Consider the following 18896-nt stretch of genomic DNA (forward strand, 5'->3'; position numbering starts at 1 on the left):
AAGTAGAAAATTATCAGTGAACTCCAAAAGAATCATACCAGACATGAACTCTAGTCTCAGTTTAAACTAAGTATTAACAACAGAACAATAACCACCAAAACACTTGGAAACTGTAGAACATTACTGGATTAAAAAGAAATGAACGCTGAATTAGAAACAAGCCACAATTATAATACTTCAAGATGTTTGTGGCTAAAACAGTAATTAGAGGAAAATGTATAGCCTTAAAATGAATTAATTAGGGCTCTCGCTTTCCTGCCGGGGTCCTGCACTTCCCTGGCGCTGGGGCATCTCGACCTGCTGGCTCCACTGCCCCTGGTGATCTGGCATGGGATGGGAGACAGCTGTTGTAATCCCTTAAGCACGGGCGCTATTAAACAAATGGTCGAGAAGAAAATACCTGGAATTTACGTCTTATCTTTACAGATTGGGAAGATCCTGGTAGAGGATGTGGAGAACAGCTTTTTTTTGAATGTCAACTCCCAAGTAAAAATGGTGTGTCAGATTCTTGCTAAGGATCCTAAATTGCAGCAAGGCTACAATGCTATGGGATTCTCCCAGGGAGGCCAATTTCTGAGGGCAGTGGCTCAGAGATGCTCATTACCTCCTATGATCAATCTCATCTCAGTTGGGGGACAACGTCAAGGTGTTTTTGAACTCTCTCAGTGCCCAGGAGAGAGCTCTCACATCTGTGACTTGATCAGAAAAACACTGAATGCTGGAGCTTACAATAAAGCTTTACAAGAACGCCTGGTGCAAGCAGAATATTGGCACGACCCCATAAAGGAGGACATAGCAACCACAGCATCTTCTTGGCAGATATTAATCAGGAGAGAGGTGTCAATGAGTCCTACAAGAAAAACCTGATGGCCCTGAAGAAGTTTGTGGTGGTGAAATTCCTCAATGATTCCATTGTGGACCCCGTGGATTCTGAGTGGTTTGGATTTTACAGAAGTGGCCAAGCCAAGGAAACCATTCCCTTACAGGAGAGCACCCTGTACACACAGGACTGCCTGGGGCTAAAGGCAATGGACAACGCAGGACAGCTGGTGTTCCCGGCTCTCGAAGGGGACCATCTTCAACTGTCTGAAGCATGGTTTTATGCCCACATCATACCCTTCCTTGAGTGAAACCCTTGTAGTTTGCACCAGAGCTCAGGGAACCCCTCACACTTCCAAACCAGTTCCCTCCATGCCCAAGCCTGAGCTCAGATCCAGCTAGCAACTAATCCTTCTCTCGTCACCATCTAACATGCCCTGCTTGGAAAGATCCAAGATTGGAATCTTATACTTTGCGTCATCCTATCAGCATATGGTGTTGAATGCAAGTTTAATTAGCTAATAACCATGGAGATTGTTTTACAACCCTTTGATGTGGTCAGACTGTTTTAGGAATTAGGAGTTTGCTGCAGGTCAGTGGCAGAACTGTGCCCAGGTCCAGAAGAGACTGAACAAACTAAACCAATGAGATAGAGTCTAAGGCAGATGCCTTTCTCAGGAAAATCTAGCCACATCTCAAACCAAGAGGCCAGTACCCAGGCCTGAGGTATTCACGTAAATGCTTTCTCAGTTGTGCTGGTGGAGATTTGACCAGTGCTTGGAAAAGTATTGCTTGGATGATGTGTCCACATTATTTCTTGAGGCTGTCCTCCTCTCTTTGAGTGTGCTGCTTTCTGTGGTGTCTTAGCTATTATTAGACAAATTCCGGCAGCCCACCATCTTGCCTTGGTAGCACTTTTTTTTGTCTCCTCAGGTAGTGATGAATTAGTTGCTCTGTCACAAAAGGAGGGAAATAGCACCCAACGATTGCTTAAGGGAGGAAGTGTACGTATTGCTTAACTTAGACGGAGAGGGGGAGGTTTAAAGAAAAATGTAAAATGAAAAAGGAGGAGGTAGTTGGTTCTTTCCATTCCATCCTTGATGAACCTGTCCTTTCTAAATATGACTAGTGGTCTGGATTCTAGAGTCACTCTATTGCTGGCATTAGCAAAGAATGGGAGGAAAAATGTGAAGAGATCAGGCTTTCTAACTTCCGTCTCAAAAATTTGAGATTACTGCGCACTTCAAACTGCTTCTGCTGTGTTCTGTGAAAAAAAAAGATTGTTTGCTCAAAAAGCTTAGGGAGTATTCCATATCCCTTTTCTCCTCTTGAAGATCAACCCACCTTAGAATATTAAGGACTCTGAGAATTCCTGTTACAGTACAGAACACTAACCTTAATCTATGGTTTCCCACACTATCTGAGCATGGACGTCTCAGCCCCCACTCCCTTATCCCATGAAAACCTAGCAACACTTTTTGGAAGACTGTTCTGCAGAATGCCAGTTTGTGGAAACGGTTAGCTATACTTGGGGGAAGCACTTTGTTACTGCTGCAAAGTTTACCCTCTGTGATTTTTCTTTCACCTCTCTCAAGACTTTTCAACTAAGAGGATGAAAAGTAAGAAGTGGGGACGTGTGAAAATAATTTTATGAAGTTGTCTAAAATAAAGAGTAGTTTCTTAAAAAAAAAAAGAATTAGAAAAAACTGAAACTAAATGGCCTAACATGCATAAACTCAAGGAGATGGAAAAATGATAAAAAGAAATAAAAAGAAAGCAGAAGCGATGCATTAAAAGGTAATAAACAGGTTCAACAAGGTAGTAGGATATAAGATCAACAATCAACTGACTTTTTATACATCAGCAAAGAACAATCCGAGAATGAAATTAAGAAGACAATTCCATTTACAATAGCATCAAATAGAATAAAATACTTAGGGAAAAATTTAACAAAGAAATGTTAAGACCTGTATATTTTTGAAAGAAAATAAAGAAAAAAGGAAAAATATTCTGTGGTCATTAACTGGAAGACTTAATATTGTTAACATGGCAATACTCCCAAACTTGATCTACAATACAGATTCAACACAATCCCTATAAAAATTCCAACTGTCTTTTTTTTTTGCAGAAATTGACAAGCTGATCCTAAAATTCACAGAAAAATGCAAAAGATCCAGAATACCCCAAAATACTCTTGTATGGAGGACTCACACTTATGATTTCACAACTTGCCATAAAACTATAGTATTCAAGATTGTGGTACTGGTGTAAAGACAGAAGTATAGACCAATGCAACAGAATTGAGAGTCCAGAAATAAACTCTTACATTTATGGTCAATTAATTTTTGACAAGGAGGCCAAGATAATTCAATGGGCAAAGAAAAAGAAAAGATGAACAATAACAAGTGTTGACAAGGATATGGAGGAACTGGAACCCTATATACTGTTGAAGAATGTGAAATGGTGCAGCTGCTTTGGAAACAGTATGGCTGTGCCTCAAAAAGTTAAACATAGTTCTCATATAATCCAGCAATTCCACTCCTAAGCATATACTTAAATAAAAACATATGTCCCCACAAAAAACTGTACATGAATGTTCATAGCATCATTATTCATAATAGCCAAAAAGTGGGGAAAAACATCCAAGTCTTCATCAACTGATGAGTAGATCAAACAAAAAGTGGTACCCACATACAATGAAGTTATCATTCAGCCACAAAAAGGAATGAAATAATACATGCTACATTACAGATGGCCCTTGAACACATTATGCTAAGCCAGAGAAGCCAGATACAAAAGGCTTCATATTGTGTGATTCCATTTATATGAAAAGTCCAGAAGCAAATCCATATAGACAAAATAGATTAGCAGTTACCAGGGGGATAGGGGGAAGGGGAAGATGGGGAATAACAGCTCATGGGTATGGAGTTTACGGGAAGAGTGAAAGCAGCTCTTTTGCCCCTTTCCTGTTTGCCCATTTCTGTTCCCCTCTAACCTTAAAAGAACCTAATTATAGGAATGAGATCACTAGGCAATTTAACCCAACTCTTGACTTTTGCTCTCCTGAATGCACACCATGCCTTGTTGATTCTTTTCCTAGAAAAAAAGAAGAACGAAGAATTTAGCAGTTTAAAAAAATGACTAGCTTTCTACTCCCAACAGCCCCCCTAAGCAATCCTGCTTAGGATCACTTGGGCAAGATAACATCTGAAGGGAGAGTCAGCCAATGTGCACACAGACTGGAGAATGATGCAGAACCCAACCTCCTGCCTCGATGATTCACTGAGGTTCCCCCCCCACCCCCACACCCCATTTTTCCCCTTAAAAATTGTCATGGCTAAGCATGATCTTCGCAGTTGGCCTCTGGACACAAGTCTACTGTCCCCCCAGACTGTCGGCTTTTCTGACTAAAGCACCTTTCCCTTCTGCTGACACTTGCTTCTCAAATTATTGGCTTTGCAGCAGCAAGCAGCCGAACCTAAGTTCGGTAACAAGAGGAGGGATGAAAATGTCCTAGACTTAGATAATGGTGACTGTCACACAATTTTGTAAATATACTAAAAACTGCTTAATTGTACATTTGGGGAAAAAAGGTGCTGTGAGAAAAAATTATGACCAATTTCTCCACTGCAAAGTATACATAAACTATTGGTTAAGGGAAAAAAATGAAGAAGAGATGCATTAACAGAAACAAAGGCAGAAATTAACATAATAAAAAGAAGACAGTAGATGAAATAAATCTAAGAACTAGGTCTTTGAAGACATGAATAAAATGGACAAGCCTCTAGCAAGTCAAATCAAGGGAAAACATAAAACACAAATAAGCAATGATATAACTGAAAAAGTTAATATCCCATATGCAGAGGAAGTTTCTAAAATTTAAGGGAACAGAATAAATGACTTTATACCAATACATTTATCTAATAAAATTAATTTTCTAGTTAAATTAATTATGAAAACTGATTTAAGAAGCAGCAGAAATATGAGACCAATAAACACACAGAAATGAAAAAGGCTGTTAAAGTTTTATCCCTGAAAGAACCGCTAGATAGTTTTATGGATGAGTTTCATTACACTTTTAACGAGCAGATAACATGTTAAAATAATTTTACAGCATAGAAAAGGACAAAAGCTTCTGAATTTATTCTATGAGATTGGTATAAATTTGGAACTCAGATGTGTTAAGGATAGTATAATGAAACTATAGCTCAATTTTACTTATTGACTACATAGTCAAGAATCGTAAGTATTAGCTGGGACTTCCCTGGCAGTCCAGCGGTTAAGACTCCACACTTCCACTGCAGGGGGTGCAGGTTCGATCCCTGGTAGGCGGAAGTAAGATCCCGTATGCCGCGCAGCCAAAAAAAAAAAAACCTAAGTATTAGCAAACTAAAAACAGCCAGTACAGTTAACCCTTGAAAAATAGGGGATTAGAGGTGCCAACCCTCCGCGCAGTCAAAAATCCAGGTATAACTTTTAGAGTCGGCCCTCCTTATCAGTGGTTCAGCATCCAAAGACTCAGCCAACTGCAGATTTATTGAAAAAAATCTGTGGATAGGAGGACCCACACAGTTCAAACCCATGTTGTTCAAGGGTCAATGGTATATTAAAAAACTACAAACCAAAACCAAGTAGAAAGACTCATTCTAGAATTTCAAGAATGGTCAGTATTAGATAAATAATATAATTCTCTGTGTTCACAAAGTAACAGGGCAAAATAATGATTATTTTGACTGACAATAAAAAAGCAGTTGATATAATTCTACACAACTTCTTGACTTAAAAAAACTCTTAGTAAGTAGTGTTGACTGAAAAAAATGCACACCCTAAAAGTTGAGAATTATGTTTTACTTGGCGGAGTTTCTGAGGACTTCAAGCCTGGGAGGCAGCCTCTCAGAATAGTTCTGAGGGACTGTTCCAAAGAGGCAACGGAGGAGCCAGGACATATATGGGTTTTTTCAACAAAGACCAGGTAGTTGGCACATCAAAAGATTACAGTTAGTTACAAAATATCAAAAAAACAAAAAATCCCACAGATATCTCAAGTTAATGAATTAGCACTTTTCTACATATGGGAAGATGCAAGAGTCTGGGCTCATTGAAATCATTCCTTTCTTTCTCATCCTGAATTCCCTCAGGACTCTTTCCCATTCTGAATTTCCTCAGGCAGCTGCAACATCCTTTGTCTACTGATACGGCACGCAACATTTTTTCATTCACAGTAGGAAAAGAGGTAGTTTGGTGTAATGGTGAAAGCCACAGGTTTTAAGGTTCAAGTTCTTAGCTCTGCAATTACCACTGTGAAACTCTAGGACCCTTTAATGCCCTGTGCCTCAGTTTCCTTATCTGTAAATTGGGGATAAAAATAACTTGCCTCAGAGAACTCTGACACCAATAAGATAATGCTGAATTACTTCATTTACTACTTGTTAGGTAGGTAAATTCTAAATTAGCAAATTCTGGATCAAAAAAGATTTCAGGTTCCAAGGATCTGTTGTAACCAACGTCAATGGAAAATTCTTTCTTTGAGATTGCCTTGATTCTAGTATGCTGTTTAATCTACTTGGCCCCTCTGTGTCATACTTGTTAAATTCTTTTACTAAATCTGGGCAGACATAACTGTAGCACTCCTTTACTTCCATAGCTGTTTCCAGGGATTGCCCTAGAGGAATTCCTACTTCTTGGCCTCTCAGCAGTTGCTGAATGAAATACAGTACAGCTCACCTTGTGACTGGAATGTGCTTACCTCAGCTGCCAATCACATGTCCTGTAACCACAGAAAGGACAGGAGTGACAGCATCTTAATACCAGTCACTATCAGTTTTCCTACATGTCTTGTTGCTCAGGATGCTGTTAATGCAAGCACAGCCTGCATGGCTATGTACAAGCCTGGAATATTGAAGTACTCAAACCATATTTCAGTAGTATATTCTATTTTCAGGAGCATTTAGTGGAGATTTAATCAAAAGAAAGTAATGACATTCAGGTTGTGCTTTAAGTATTGAGAGAACATTTGCTCTATAAATCTTTCCATTAGGTGACAGCCTTAAACTATACCATGATGGACTGGCCACTTCACGGTACCTGTGGCTTTTTCTATTACTTCATTCTTTTTCACGTCTAATTTTGTTTATTTGGCCTCTCTTTTTTTCTTAGTGAGTCTGGCTGAAGGTTTATCAATTTTGTTTATATTTTCAAAAAAACCAGCTCTTAGGTTCATTGATCTTTTCTATAGTGGTTTTTTTTTTTTGGTCTCTATTTATTTCTGCTCTGATCTTTATTATTTCCTTCCTTCTGTAAACTTTGGGCTTTTTCTAAGTCTATCAGATGGAAAGTTAGGTTGTTTATTTGAGATTTATCTTGTTTCTTGTGGTAGGCCTGTATCACTATAAACTTTCCTCTTAGAAGTGCTTTTGCTGTGTTCTATAGATTTTAGAACGTTGCATTTCTATTTTCATTCATCTCAAGGTATTTTTTGATTTCATCTTTCATTTCTTTGTCGATTCACTCTTTTCTTAGTAAGATGTTGTCAGTCTCCACATGTCTGTGTTTTTTCCATTTTTCTTCCTGTTATTGATTTCTAGTTTCATACTGTTGTGGTTGGAAAAGTTGTTTAATATAAATAATTTCAATTTTCTAAATTTATTGAGACTTGTTTTGTGGCCTAACATGTTATTTATCCTGGAAAATTCCATGTGCACTTGAAAAGAATGTGTATTCTGCTGGGGTTTTTTGTTTGTTTATTTGATAGAATGTTCTACAGATATCTATTAAGACCATCTGGTGTAATGTGTCATTTAAGGCCACTGTTTCCTTATTAATATTCTGTTTGGTTGATCTGTCTACTGATGTAAGTGGTATATTCAAGTATCCTACTATTATTGTATTACTGTCAATTTCTCCCTTTATGTCTGTTAATATTTGCTTTATATATTTAGTTGCTCCTATATTAAATGCACATATATTTATGAATGCTAAAAAAATAAAAATAAAAAAAATAACTTGCCTCTTCGAATTGTTGTTGGGATTAAGTGAGTTAATACATGTGACTCAGAATAGTTAGAATGATACCTGGTACATAATAAACACGTAGTAAATGTTAAGCATTATAGTAAATGTTAACCATTATTGTTGTTAGGAATAGAAGGATATATTTTTCAACTTGACAAAAACTACCTTTTGAAACATATAGCGAAATTTGAACTTAATGAGATTAAAAACTAAAGGAATTCCCAAACAGAGTTGAAAACATTACAAAAATTCTATTATTGCTATTAGTTAACATTGTTCTGAGGTCCCAGCCCAGACAATGCAATATGAAAAGTAAATAAGCAGGAAAGGAGTGGATAAACTATGACTATTTCCTGATGATATGATTGTCTACATAGAAAATTCAATATAATTGACTAAAAGACTTAACAATTTAAAAAGTTCACTAAGTGGGTTGAATACATATTAAAACCAATAGTCTTCCTATATGTCAGTAACTAATAATTAGAAAATATTATGGGGGGAAAAAGAGATCCCATCACAACAGCAACCTAAATTATAATATACCTAGAAATTAATAACAAGACACATGCAGAACTTATATGAAGAAAACTAAAACTCTGAAGAAGTATATGTCCATAACAGACGACTTGAATAAATGGAAACACCACATTCCTAAATTTGAAAGTTTTAGTACTGAAAAGATGTCAATTCCTCAAATCAAATGTTAATTAATGCATTAAATGTAACACAATTCCAGTCAAAATTAATTTCTGGAAGAGTAAACATGTAAGAGCCATCAAAGACGTTTTGAAAACAAAAATAAAATGAAGCCTACAATAGCCACGACATGGAAGCAACCTAAATGTCCATCAACAGAGGAATGGATAAAGAAGATGTGGTACATATATACAGTCAAATATTACTCAGCCATAAAAAAGAACAAAATAATGTCATTTGCAGCAACATGGATGGACCTAGAGATTCTCATGCTGAATGAAGTAAGTCAGACAGAGAAAGACAAATATCGTACGATGTCGCTTATATGTGGAATCTAAAAAATAGGCTACAAATGAACTTATCTACAAAACCGAAATAGAGTTACAGATGCAGAAAATAAACTTATGGTTACTGGCTAGTGGGGCTGGATAAATTGGAAGACTGGGATTGAGACATACACACTACTACATATAAAATAAATAACTAACAAGTACCTACTGTATAGTACAGGGAACTCTACTCAATACTCTGTAATGGCCTATATGGGAAAAGAATCTAAAAAAGAGTGGATTATATGTATTTGTATAACAGATTCACTTTGCTGTACAGCAGAAACACAATATTGTAAATTACCCCAATAAAATTTTTTAAAAAAGAAGGCAAACATATCACAGTATTACAACTATAAAACTACAATGGTTAAAAAAGAGTGTGGGTCTGGTAGACAACACAACAAATATCTGGTTGAACAATATCAAATCGCTGTTTTTATATGTTAAAAAAAAGTCTCATGGGACTTCACTGGTGGTCCAGTGGTTAAGAATCCGCCTTCCAATGCAGGGGACGCGGGTTCGATACCTGGTCGGGGAACTAGGATCCCACATGCTGAGGGGCAACTAAGCCCGCGTGCACAACTACAGATCCCATGCACTCTGGAGCCCGCGCGCCACAACTAGAGAGAAGTCCGCAACAAAGAGCCTGTGTGCCGCAATGAAAGATCCCGCATGCCGCAACTAAGACCCGACACAGCCAAAAATAAATAAATAAATATTAAAAAGAAAGAAAGAAAATGGCTTCTTGGGAATTCCCTGGCAGTCCAGTGGTTAGGACTCTGTGCTTCCATTGCAGGGGACACAGGTTCGATCCCTGGTGGGGGAACTAAAATCCTGCAAGCCGAGTGGTGTGGCCAGAAACAAACAAACAAAAAGTCTCATTTGGCAATTTCACCTGGTTCAACCTCTATGAATGAATTTAAAAACAGAACTATGTAAATACGGCAATTTGGTCTATAATATAAAGGATGAGTTCCATATTGTTGAACAGAGTAGATTCTTCAAAAAACATGTTTCGTTTGGGTGGGTGGGTTGGGCAGGGGGTTGGATCACTGAACTTACCTCACACACCATCATGGAAAAAACAAATTATATATGGAATAATGACCTAAATGTAAAAAAGTTAAAAAACAAAAATAGAACCAAGAAAATAAGTGTTGTTTTTATAAACTTGGAGTTGAAAAGGCCTTCCAAATAAAAACATTAAATCCCCAAACCATGAATACTATTAATAGATCTTGAAATTTAAAAATTTAAAACTTCACATTTAGCAGAAAACAAAAACAAGTGACAACAGGGGAAGTATCTGCAGAAATATGTAACAAAAACTTTTTGCAAAAGTCCATCCAAAAAGCATTATTTCTTTTGGTTTTAAATTTTCATTTCCTTGACAACTAGATATGGTTGAGTATCTTTTCATACATTTACTGCCTTTTTGTAGTTCTACTTATGTTAACAACCTAATCATAACCTTTACTCATTTTTCTATTATATTGTCATCTTTATTTAAGAGAGTCCTATGTATCTGGCAATTATTCCCTTTCCTATTCATCTCTACTGTATTATTGCCATCAGTACCAAGCATTAATATATCCCATTTTAATAAACACACATATGGAGAGCCCAGAAATAAATCCTCATATACATGGTCAACCCAAGTATCCATCAAAAGATGAATGGGTAAACAAATGAGTATATACACACACAGTGGAATATTATGCAGCCATAAAAAGGAAAAGAATATCAGCATTCCACAAGATATTCCTTGTGTCTGTTCAAGAAATATCTATTCTTGAACAGATATTTGCACTGAATGGTACGACATGGATGAACCCTGAGAAGCTTATGCTAAGTGAAATAAGCCAACCACAAAAGGGCAAATACTCTATGTTTTCACTTATATGAGGTACCCAGAGTAATCAAATTCATACAGACAGAAAGCCAAATGGTTGCTGCCAGGAGATGGGGGGAGGAAGAAGGGAGAGCTACCATTTAATAGGTATAGAGATTCAGTTTTGCAAGATAAAAAAAAGTTCTGTGGGTGGATGGTGGTGTTGCTGGCACAACAATGTGCATGTACTTAATGCCATTGATAGGTACACTTAAAAAGGTGAAGATGGTAAATTTTGTTTAACAAAATGTGGTAAAATTTACCATGATTTAAAAAAAAATTTTTTTTAATTAAACACAATTAGCATATGAACCAGCAATCCCACTCTAGGTATATACCCAAAAAAACTGAAAGCAGAGACTTGAACAGATATTTGCACACACGTGTTCATAGCTGCATTATTCATGACAGCCAAAAAGTGGAAACAACCCAAATGTCCATCAACAGATGAATGGATAAACCTAATGTAGTATATACATACATACAAGGGAATATTACTTGGCCTGAAAAAGAAATGAATTTCTGACACTTGATACAATATGGATGAACCCTGAAGAAATTATGCTAAAGTGAAATAAGTCAGACACAAAAAGACAAATATTGTATGATTCCACTTATATGAGATATCTAGAATAGTCAAGTTTATAGAAACAGAAAGTATAATAGTAGTTACCAGAGGGTAGGGGAAAGGGGGAATGCCCAGTTACTGTTCGAAGGATATAGAATTTCAGTTTGGGATGATGAAAAAGTTCTGGAGGTGAATAGTGATGATGGTTGCACAACAGTGTGAATGTACTTAATGCCACTGAATTGTACAGTTAAAAATAGTTAAAATGGTAAATTTTATGTTATGTATATTTACCACCAAAAAAACCCAGGTAAGAAAAGCATATATGTTTAAGAAAATGAAAGAAAACAACACACAGATAACAAACTCTTTCCTGACTCCACAACCCCTCCAGGGACCACCCAATTTATTGTGACAGTTCTTGAAGGAGGTGCGCAGACATGCTCTGCTTTCTCACCTCATTCACTTCTGCTATACCCCTCCATGGAAATGGTTCTTAAAAGGGTCACCTGCCCTTCATTTATTGATTGATTGATTGATTGATTGATTGATTGATTGATGGACGGATGGCTGTGTTGGGTCTTCGTTTCTGTGCGAGGGCTTTCTCCAGTTGCGGCGAGTGGGGGCCACTCTTCATCGCGGTGCGCGGGCCTCTCACTATCGTGGCCTCTCTTGTTACAGAGCACAGGCTCCAGATGCGCAGGCTCAGCAATTGTGGCTCACGGGCCTGGTTGCTCCGCGGCATGTGGGATCCTCCCAGACCAGGGCTCGAACCCGTGTCCCCTGCATTGGCAGGCAGATTCTCAACCACTGCGCCACCAGGGAAGCCCCCCGCCCTTCATTTTGACACCTCTCAATGATACAACCACTCCACTGTTTTGGAATGCATTTAAAATTTTTTTTGAGATTTCATTTCTTCTAGTTTTTCTCTGCCCTTAATGATTGCTCTTTTCAATTTCCTTTGCTGGCTTCCCCTTCATTACCAGGCCTTTAAATATTTAAGTGCCCAGAACCAAAATTTCTCCATTTAAATTCCCTTCATACTTGATCCCTGGCTTTAAACAACATCTGATACTGTTGACTTCCAACTGTTTATATCCAGCTTTAACCCCATATCCTTCAGACTTATGTAGCACTCAACTGCCTATGAGATATTTGCTAGAGTATCTAGCAGACATCTCAAACCTAATATGTTTAAAAAAGAATTCCCGACTTCCTGCCCCTATGGCACAACAATCCCCACACCTGCTTCTTCCTTATTTGATTTGTGTCTCAATTAATGACACCACCCGTCACTACATTGCTCAGACCAAACACTGAAACATCATTCTTAGTTTTTTTCTTTCCCTAAAACCTTTCTTACCAGGTTTGTGGGAAAGAACTGAGCCCTCCCGGTCTAAAATATCTATTGTATGTAATAGATTAACTTCTGTCCTATATATCTAGAGTAGTACTAGTTATATACCATCCTTGGGAGAATTAAGAAAGGCTGGAAGACTATGAGCAAGTCCACCTACCCAGTGTAGTAACTCCAGAATAAGTCACCATATTTCACACAAGCTATTGTTACAGGCTGTTTACTGGTCTTACAACTCCCACTCTCAACCCTTTTCAGACCCTTCTCCACACAACAAAGAAAGTAATCTCTGTAAAAAGGTATATCAGATCATAAACACCCCCCTGATTTTTATTCTCTAGAGACTTTCTCCTAAAATCAGAATAAAACTCGAACTCCTTATTGAGGTCTTATAAGACCCTACCTGATCTAGATCCTGCCTACCTCTCTGACTTATTTCCTGTCACTCTCGCCTCTGCTTAGTTCACCATGTTCAGCCAAAATGGTCTTCCTTCGAGCCTTCAAACATGCAGAGCAAATCCTTTATATGGGACTTTGCATTTTCCATTCTGTTTACCATGAAGAATGCTTCCCCCAGATCTCTGCATGGCTGCCACCTTCTCAACCTTCAGATATCAGTTCAACTGTTGCCTCCTGAGAGACTTTCTGACTACCCTAACGAAAATAGCACACACCTCACTTGCTCTGCCCATCTCACTCCTCTGTTGTTTCCTTCACGTACTTTTTACCAACTGAAATTATCTTTACTTGTCTACACATTTTAATGTCCAATTCCTATCACATGAATACATAAATGCAAGATCCACGAGGTTAAGGATTTTCTCTTGTTTGTTGACCCATATAGAATAAGCAACCAAGAAATGTTAGCTCTATTACACAGTAGAAAATATACAGAGTCAGTTATGGATGGGAGAAAAGGCTGTTTGCATTTGTAGTCTTAATTCATTGTGAGGGAGATGTTTGAATATTATTATTCTGAAAATAACCTGTCCTCTAGCTTCCCAAATGACACATGGAGAAATAAAACTAATAGGATCTTTTTCACTTACAGTTTCGTATGTAACAACTGGCAACTGATGACTTTGCCAAGAGCTCCATTCCCAAATCCTGTAATCTGCTAGAGTTTTCGGTTCCACATGCAGCCAGAGCTGCCTGGTCAGCAGAAAGAAGGCTTGCCGGCATGTCTCCAGAAGCAGCACTGCTGCTTTTTATTTCTGGAAGTGTATTCTTTACATCAGTTTTCATACATCGAACTTCAGCTATTTGAGTTTTGAGTCTTTTTAGCATCTTTAAATCAGAGGGAACTCGCCACATTGCCTGCTGTTTCCTTTGGTCTTTATCTTTTCGAGAATATGATGCTTCAGAGAGAAAGTGACAAGTCATGTTAATACAGACTTTAACATTCATGAAACCATTCTATACTGTGACTATAAGCAAATTTGAGGTGTAAATAACTTAAGGTGCTTTAGGTGGTATCAACATAAAAGCATGCATTAAATTCCATTAATGAAAATAAAGACAGACACAAGTATCCTAACTATATTCACACCTACAAAGTTAAAATCTGGGTCACATTATAATCACCCAAATCTGAATTATGTATTTACTTCTAAAAGTTTTAAAAGCTGCCCTACTGCCTGGGCTTTCTCCTTTATACTTTTCCACTTTTCTCAAATTTTCTATATTGAGCTTTTATTATGTTCACAATAAAAAAAACAAACAAAACAAAAAACATAAACCTAGAAGCCACTTAGTCTAATATGCTATACATAGTATATAAAAAAAAATATTCTACCTGAATTTAAAAAATTGATTTACTGAACTATCATCCAATGTAGATAAAGCTATTAAGTGCCATGGAATATCATAAAAAACTAGTTCCTTGTCACTGAGTCTTTGCGGCCACTAAACTAACAATGCTTTCTCTCTTCCAAGAGAAAGTAGTTAAAGTTGTTTTTAATTTCTTTTCGCCCACCCAAATATTAAGAAGAGAGGAATGAGCAAGGAAAACACACACTTTCTATGCAAGAAGAGCAAATGAGGTAGATGTTTTGGAAATCAAAGAACATTATGACTGACTCAAAGCAAAAAGAAACCAAGTTCCCTACCCAAAAAAATAACACCCCCCCAACAAACAGGGGACCAACAGGTACCCTAAGTAGACAAAAGAACAATTCGGAATGAGAGCTGAACGTGCTTACACACTGTAACAATCTACTGCCACATAACAGGGCAAAGGTAGCATCGTAGTGTGTCCAACAGCTATCCCCCCGCTTCTACCATGCGAAAAGAACCCAGATTGTGTTCAGGTATTAGGTGGGCAGCAGTGTGCTCTGGACAGTTAGGTCCATCCTTTGTTCAGCCCCAGAGGATATGAGTCTAGGACTGGTCTAAGCTCATTCCTCTTTGAGCATTTAGGGTGGGCACATGACTCAGAGTTTCAGCCAAAAGCTGGGGGGAGGGGAAGCAGAGATTTTCTATCCTGATAGGGAGATTTTATTATGTTGGGTGATACAGATAATAAGTAGAGAAGCTTGAATTCAAACGAAGGAGTCTACCTCCAAAGTCAGTGATCTTAATAACTTTGCTCTCCAGCATCACGGAATAAGTCTCTTTTCCATCCAGTCTTTTCTTTCCTGCTAGTGACACATTCTTGTGAATAAATGATGTATGAAGCTGTGGCAGTCATCTTATTGCCATGACAGAAGAGGCAAGAGAACTGCAGGAAGACCATCCCTTGCCCTGCCTTTAATACCTGATGAACCTGGAATCACTTACCTCCAGACTTAATATGCATAATAAAGTGCCTTTATTATTTATTAGTTAAGCCACGATTAGCAGCGTTTTGTTACTTGCAGTTGAAAGCAAGAATAAGAGAGAGGTTTTTGAAATCCAGGATTTGGTCGCAGATCTACCATTTAGTTGCTGTAACTTTCTTTAAGTCCTCCAACTTCTGAGTCCACTTATTTATTTGTAAAATGAAGACAATAATATACATGTAACGGGACTGTTGTGAAGCTCAGAAGATTCAATGTCTGTGAAAATACTCCGTAGCACATTCCCATTCAACCCATTGTCCACCAAGATGTCAGGGCAGTTTTCTAAAACCCAAATCAGATATTACTTTCCCGCTTAGATTCACTGAGGAAAGCACCAGCATGGCACACAAGGCCCTACATTATCTGATTCCACCTTCACCCTCAGTGGCTTTATCTTCTGCCTCTATCCCAAACATATCCAATCTTTTGGAACTGTTTGCATCTCTAACATACCAGCCATGTTCCATCTCGCTTTCATCCTTTTCACACGTCCTCTTTCCTTTGCTCTACTAACCCAAACTCATCAGGTATAATCTGAAATGTCTCCTTCTTCAGGCACCTAAACCACCAACTGCTCCCCTTCTTTCAAATCAATTCTCACCTAATTTTGTAGAGCACAGGGAGTCCACTTCTACTGCAGCACACATTACAGTAAGGAAGACAAACATGTAGAATGTGAACAACTTAAGGGCTGAGATTACATCTTAGTGATCTTTATATTCCAGGCCGAGCAGCCTATGGCACAAAATACTCAAAACGTTTTGCTAAATAAAATCGTTGTGGCTCCCATCTCCCACCCCACATCTACCTGGACTTAAATGTGAAAACCTGTATTAAACCACATGGTTCAGTTTATTATTACTAGAAACTGACAAGAATTTTTAAAAGTAGGAAGCCCAAATGGGAAAATACAAAACAGACTTAAACAAACCTCCATCATCTGAAAAATCAGTTAATAAACAATTACTGAGTTTGTTTCAAATGCTAAGCACTGTGCTAGGCAGGGGATATAACAGTGTACAAGACGAACACCCAGTCTTTGCCCTCACAAAGCTCTCAATCCACTTCAGTACTGTGTGGTTAAGTGCTAAGACAGGAGAGTGTAAAGTGCTGTGGAACTTCACCAAAGGAACCTGACAACTTAAGGATACTTACTGCACTGATGATGAGAAGCCTTCCTGAATTTGCCAAGTTATAAGGTTAATAGAACTGACAGTCTCATCTATAACACTTCTTTCATATCATTCAGTTGTACCTTTCAAGAAAGACAATTCTCTACAGCTTCTCCTCCAGACTTCAGTATCTGTCAATGCTGTCATCCTTCTCCTGGTCACCTAAGCCACTTCAGAGTCCTCTTTACCATGTTACAATTAGTTGCCAAGTCCCATAAACTCTACCTTTACAAGCATAACTGTTTGCTATAAGTAAAATCTTAATTATACATTGCCTAGGTTAATCTGTTCCCTAGAGGTTAAGTAGAACTTTTATAATGTCAAAAGATTCTGAAGACCTTATCCCAGCTCCACATATTTTTAAGCATATAATGATTGAGAAAATACACAGAAATGCAGGAATTTGTCCTCTCATACTAGGAACCACAAATAAACTTCTACAACTGTACCCTGATTAGATTTTCATGTCTGATAGCTTTCTCAGCCCTGCAAGCTTTCCAAAATACAGTTTGAATCAAACTATTCCTAAACTGAAACAATGGCTCCCCACTGTCCACTATGAATACATTCCTCAGGCAAGCATGAAAGGCCTTCCACAGAACAGATCCAACTTGACTTTCCACTTCTATTTACCACTACATGTACCTTAAAATCTAGTTCGGCTACATTATCTGTTGTTCAAACCCTGATGCCCCTTACGATGTTCTTTTTATGGGACAGTGGTTAAGAACAAAAACCTGCAGTGAGTCTGATACGTGATAGGTGTTCACTCAATATGTGTTCAAAGAAACAAAAGGATAATAAAGGAAAACTATGAACAACTCTATGCCAACAAATTTGATAATCTAGATGTAATGGACCAATTCCTTGAAAGGCAATCTGCCAAAACTCACACAAGAAGAAATAGACAATATGAATAGGCCTGCATCTATTAAAGAAATTTAATCAGTAACTGATACCTTTCCAAAAAAGAAAGCATCTGGCCCCAGATGGGTCCACTGGTGAATTCTACCAACCATTTAAAGAAGAAATTATATAAAGTCTCTACAATCTCTGCAAGAAGCAGAGGGAACACTTCCTTACTCAATCTGTGAGGTCAGCATTACTCTAATACCAAAACCAGACAAAGACATTACAAGAAAACTACAGACCAGTATCTCTGATGAACACAGATGCCAAAAACCCTCAACAAAATATTAGCAAACTGAATTCAACAACATATTTAAAAAATCATACACCACAACCAAGTGGGATTTATCCCAGGTATGCAAGGCTGGTTCAACATTTGAAAATCAATTAATGTAATCCATCACATCATATCAACAGATACAAAAAAAAGCATTTGACAAAATCCAACAACCATTCACGATAAAACCTCAGAATAAAGGGGAACTTCCTTAACTTGATAAAGAATATCTATGGAAAACCTACAGGGCTTCCCTGGTGGCGCAGTGGTTAAGAATCTGCCTGCCAATGCAGGGGACACGGGTTCGATCTCTGGTCTGGGAAGATCCCACATGCTGCGGAGCAACTAAGCCCATGTGCCACAACTGCTGAGCCTGCACTCTAGAGCCCATGAGCCACAACTACCGAGCCCTTGTGCCACAACTACTGAAGCCTGCGCGCCTAGAGGCCGTGCTCCGCCACAAGAGAAGCCACCGCACTGCAATGAAGAGTAGCGCCTGCTCATCACAATTAGAGAAAGCCTGCGTGCAGCAATGAAGACCCAACGCAGCCAAAAATTAAAAATAAAATTAAATAAAATAAATTTATTAAAAAAAAAGAAAACCTACAGCTAGTATCATACTTTATGGTGAGAAACTTGAAGCTTTCCCATCAAGATCAGGAACACCTTTTCACCACTCCTTTTTAATCTCTACCGGAAGTTCTAGCTAATGCAGTATGACAAAAATAGGAAATGAAAGTATACAGATTGAGAAGGAAAGAATACGCAAAGAATCAAAAATGAACATCGAAATCCAAGCAATCTTTTTAATAAAAAGAAAGCTGGACCTTTTTCTAACATTAGCCTTTAAATATCCTCTCATAGAAAGGTTATTTTCATTTGGCTTCCATGACTCTGTTCTCTCTCCTTTCCAAAGCCTCTTCATCTGACTCACCTTCCACACACTCAATAAAAATAGACATTCACCATGATTATGTCCCTAGCCCTTTTCTTTGAAAAACTTTCTTGAAACTCACCCCTTTGCAATCTTACTCCCTTAGTT

At 38.0% G+C, this 18896-nt stretch overlaps 1 protein-coding gene and 2 pseudogenes across 3 annotated transcripts in view; 1 reads left to right on the forward strand and 2 right to left on the reverse strand.

The window, feature by feature from the left end:
* The window catches only part of TRIM37 (tripartite motif containing 37), a 118209-nt gene that overhangs the window by 14674 nt on the left and 84639 nt on the right, over nucleotides 1-18896 (reverse strand). For all 3 annotated transcript variants that reach the window (XM_068530376.1, XM_068530375.1, XM_068530377.1), the window contains exon 19: nucleotides 13727-14035. In XM_068530376.1, coding sequence (XP_068386477.1) covers nucleotides 13727-14035 — 309 coding nt within the window. The remainder of the gene's footprint in view (nucleotides 1-13726; nucleotides 14036-18896) is intronic.
* Nucleotides 319-1213, forward strand: LOC137754981 (palmitoyl-protein thioesterase 1 pseudogene; annotated as a pseudogene).
* Nucleotides 6195-6889, reverse strand: LOC137754949 (actin-related protein 3 pseudogene; annotated as a pseudogene).

This window comes from Eschrichtius robustus, chromosome 20 (assembly GCF_028021215.1).
Source record: "Eschrichtius robustus isolate mEscRob2 chromosome 20, mEscRob2.pri, whole genome shotgun sequence".
In the NCBI taxonomy this organism is placed as follows: domain Eukaryota; kingdom Metazoa; phylum Chordata; class Mammalia; order Artiodactyla; family Eschrichtiidae; genus Eschrichtius; species Eschrichtius robustus.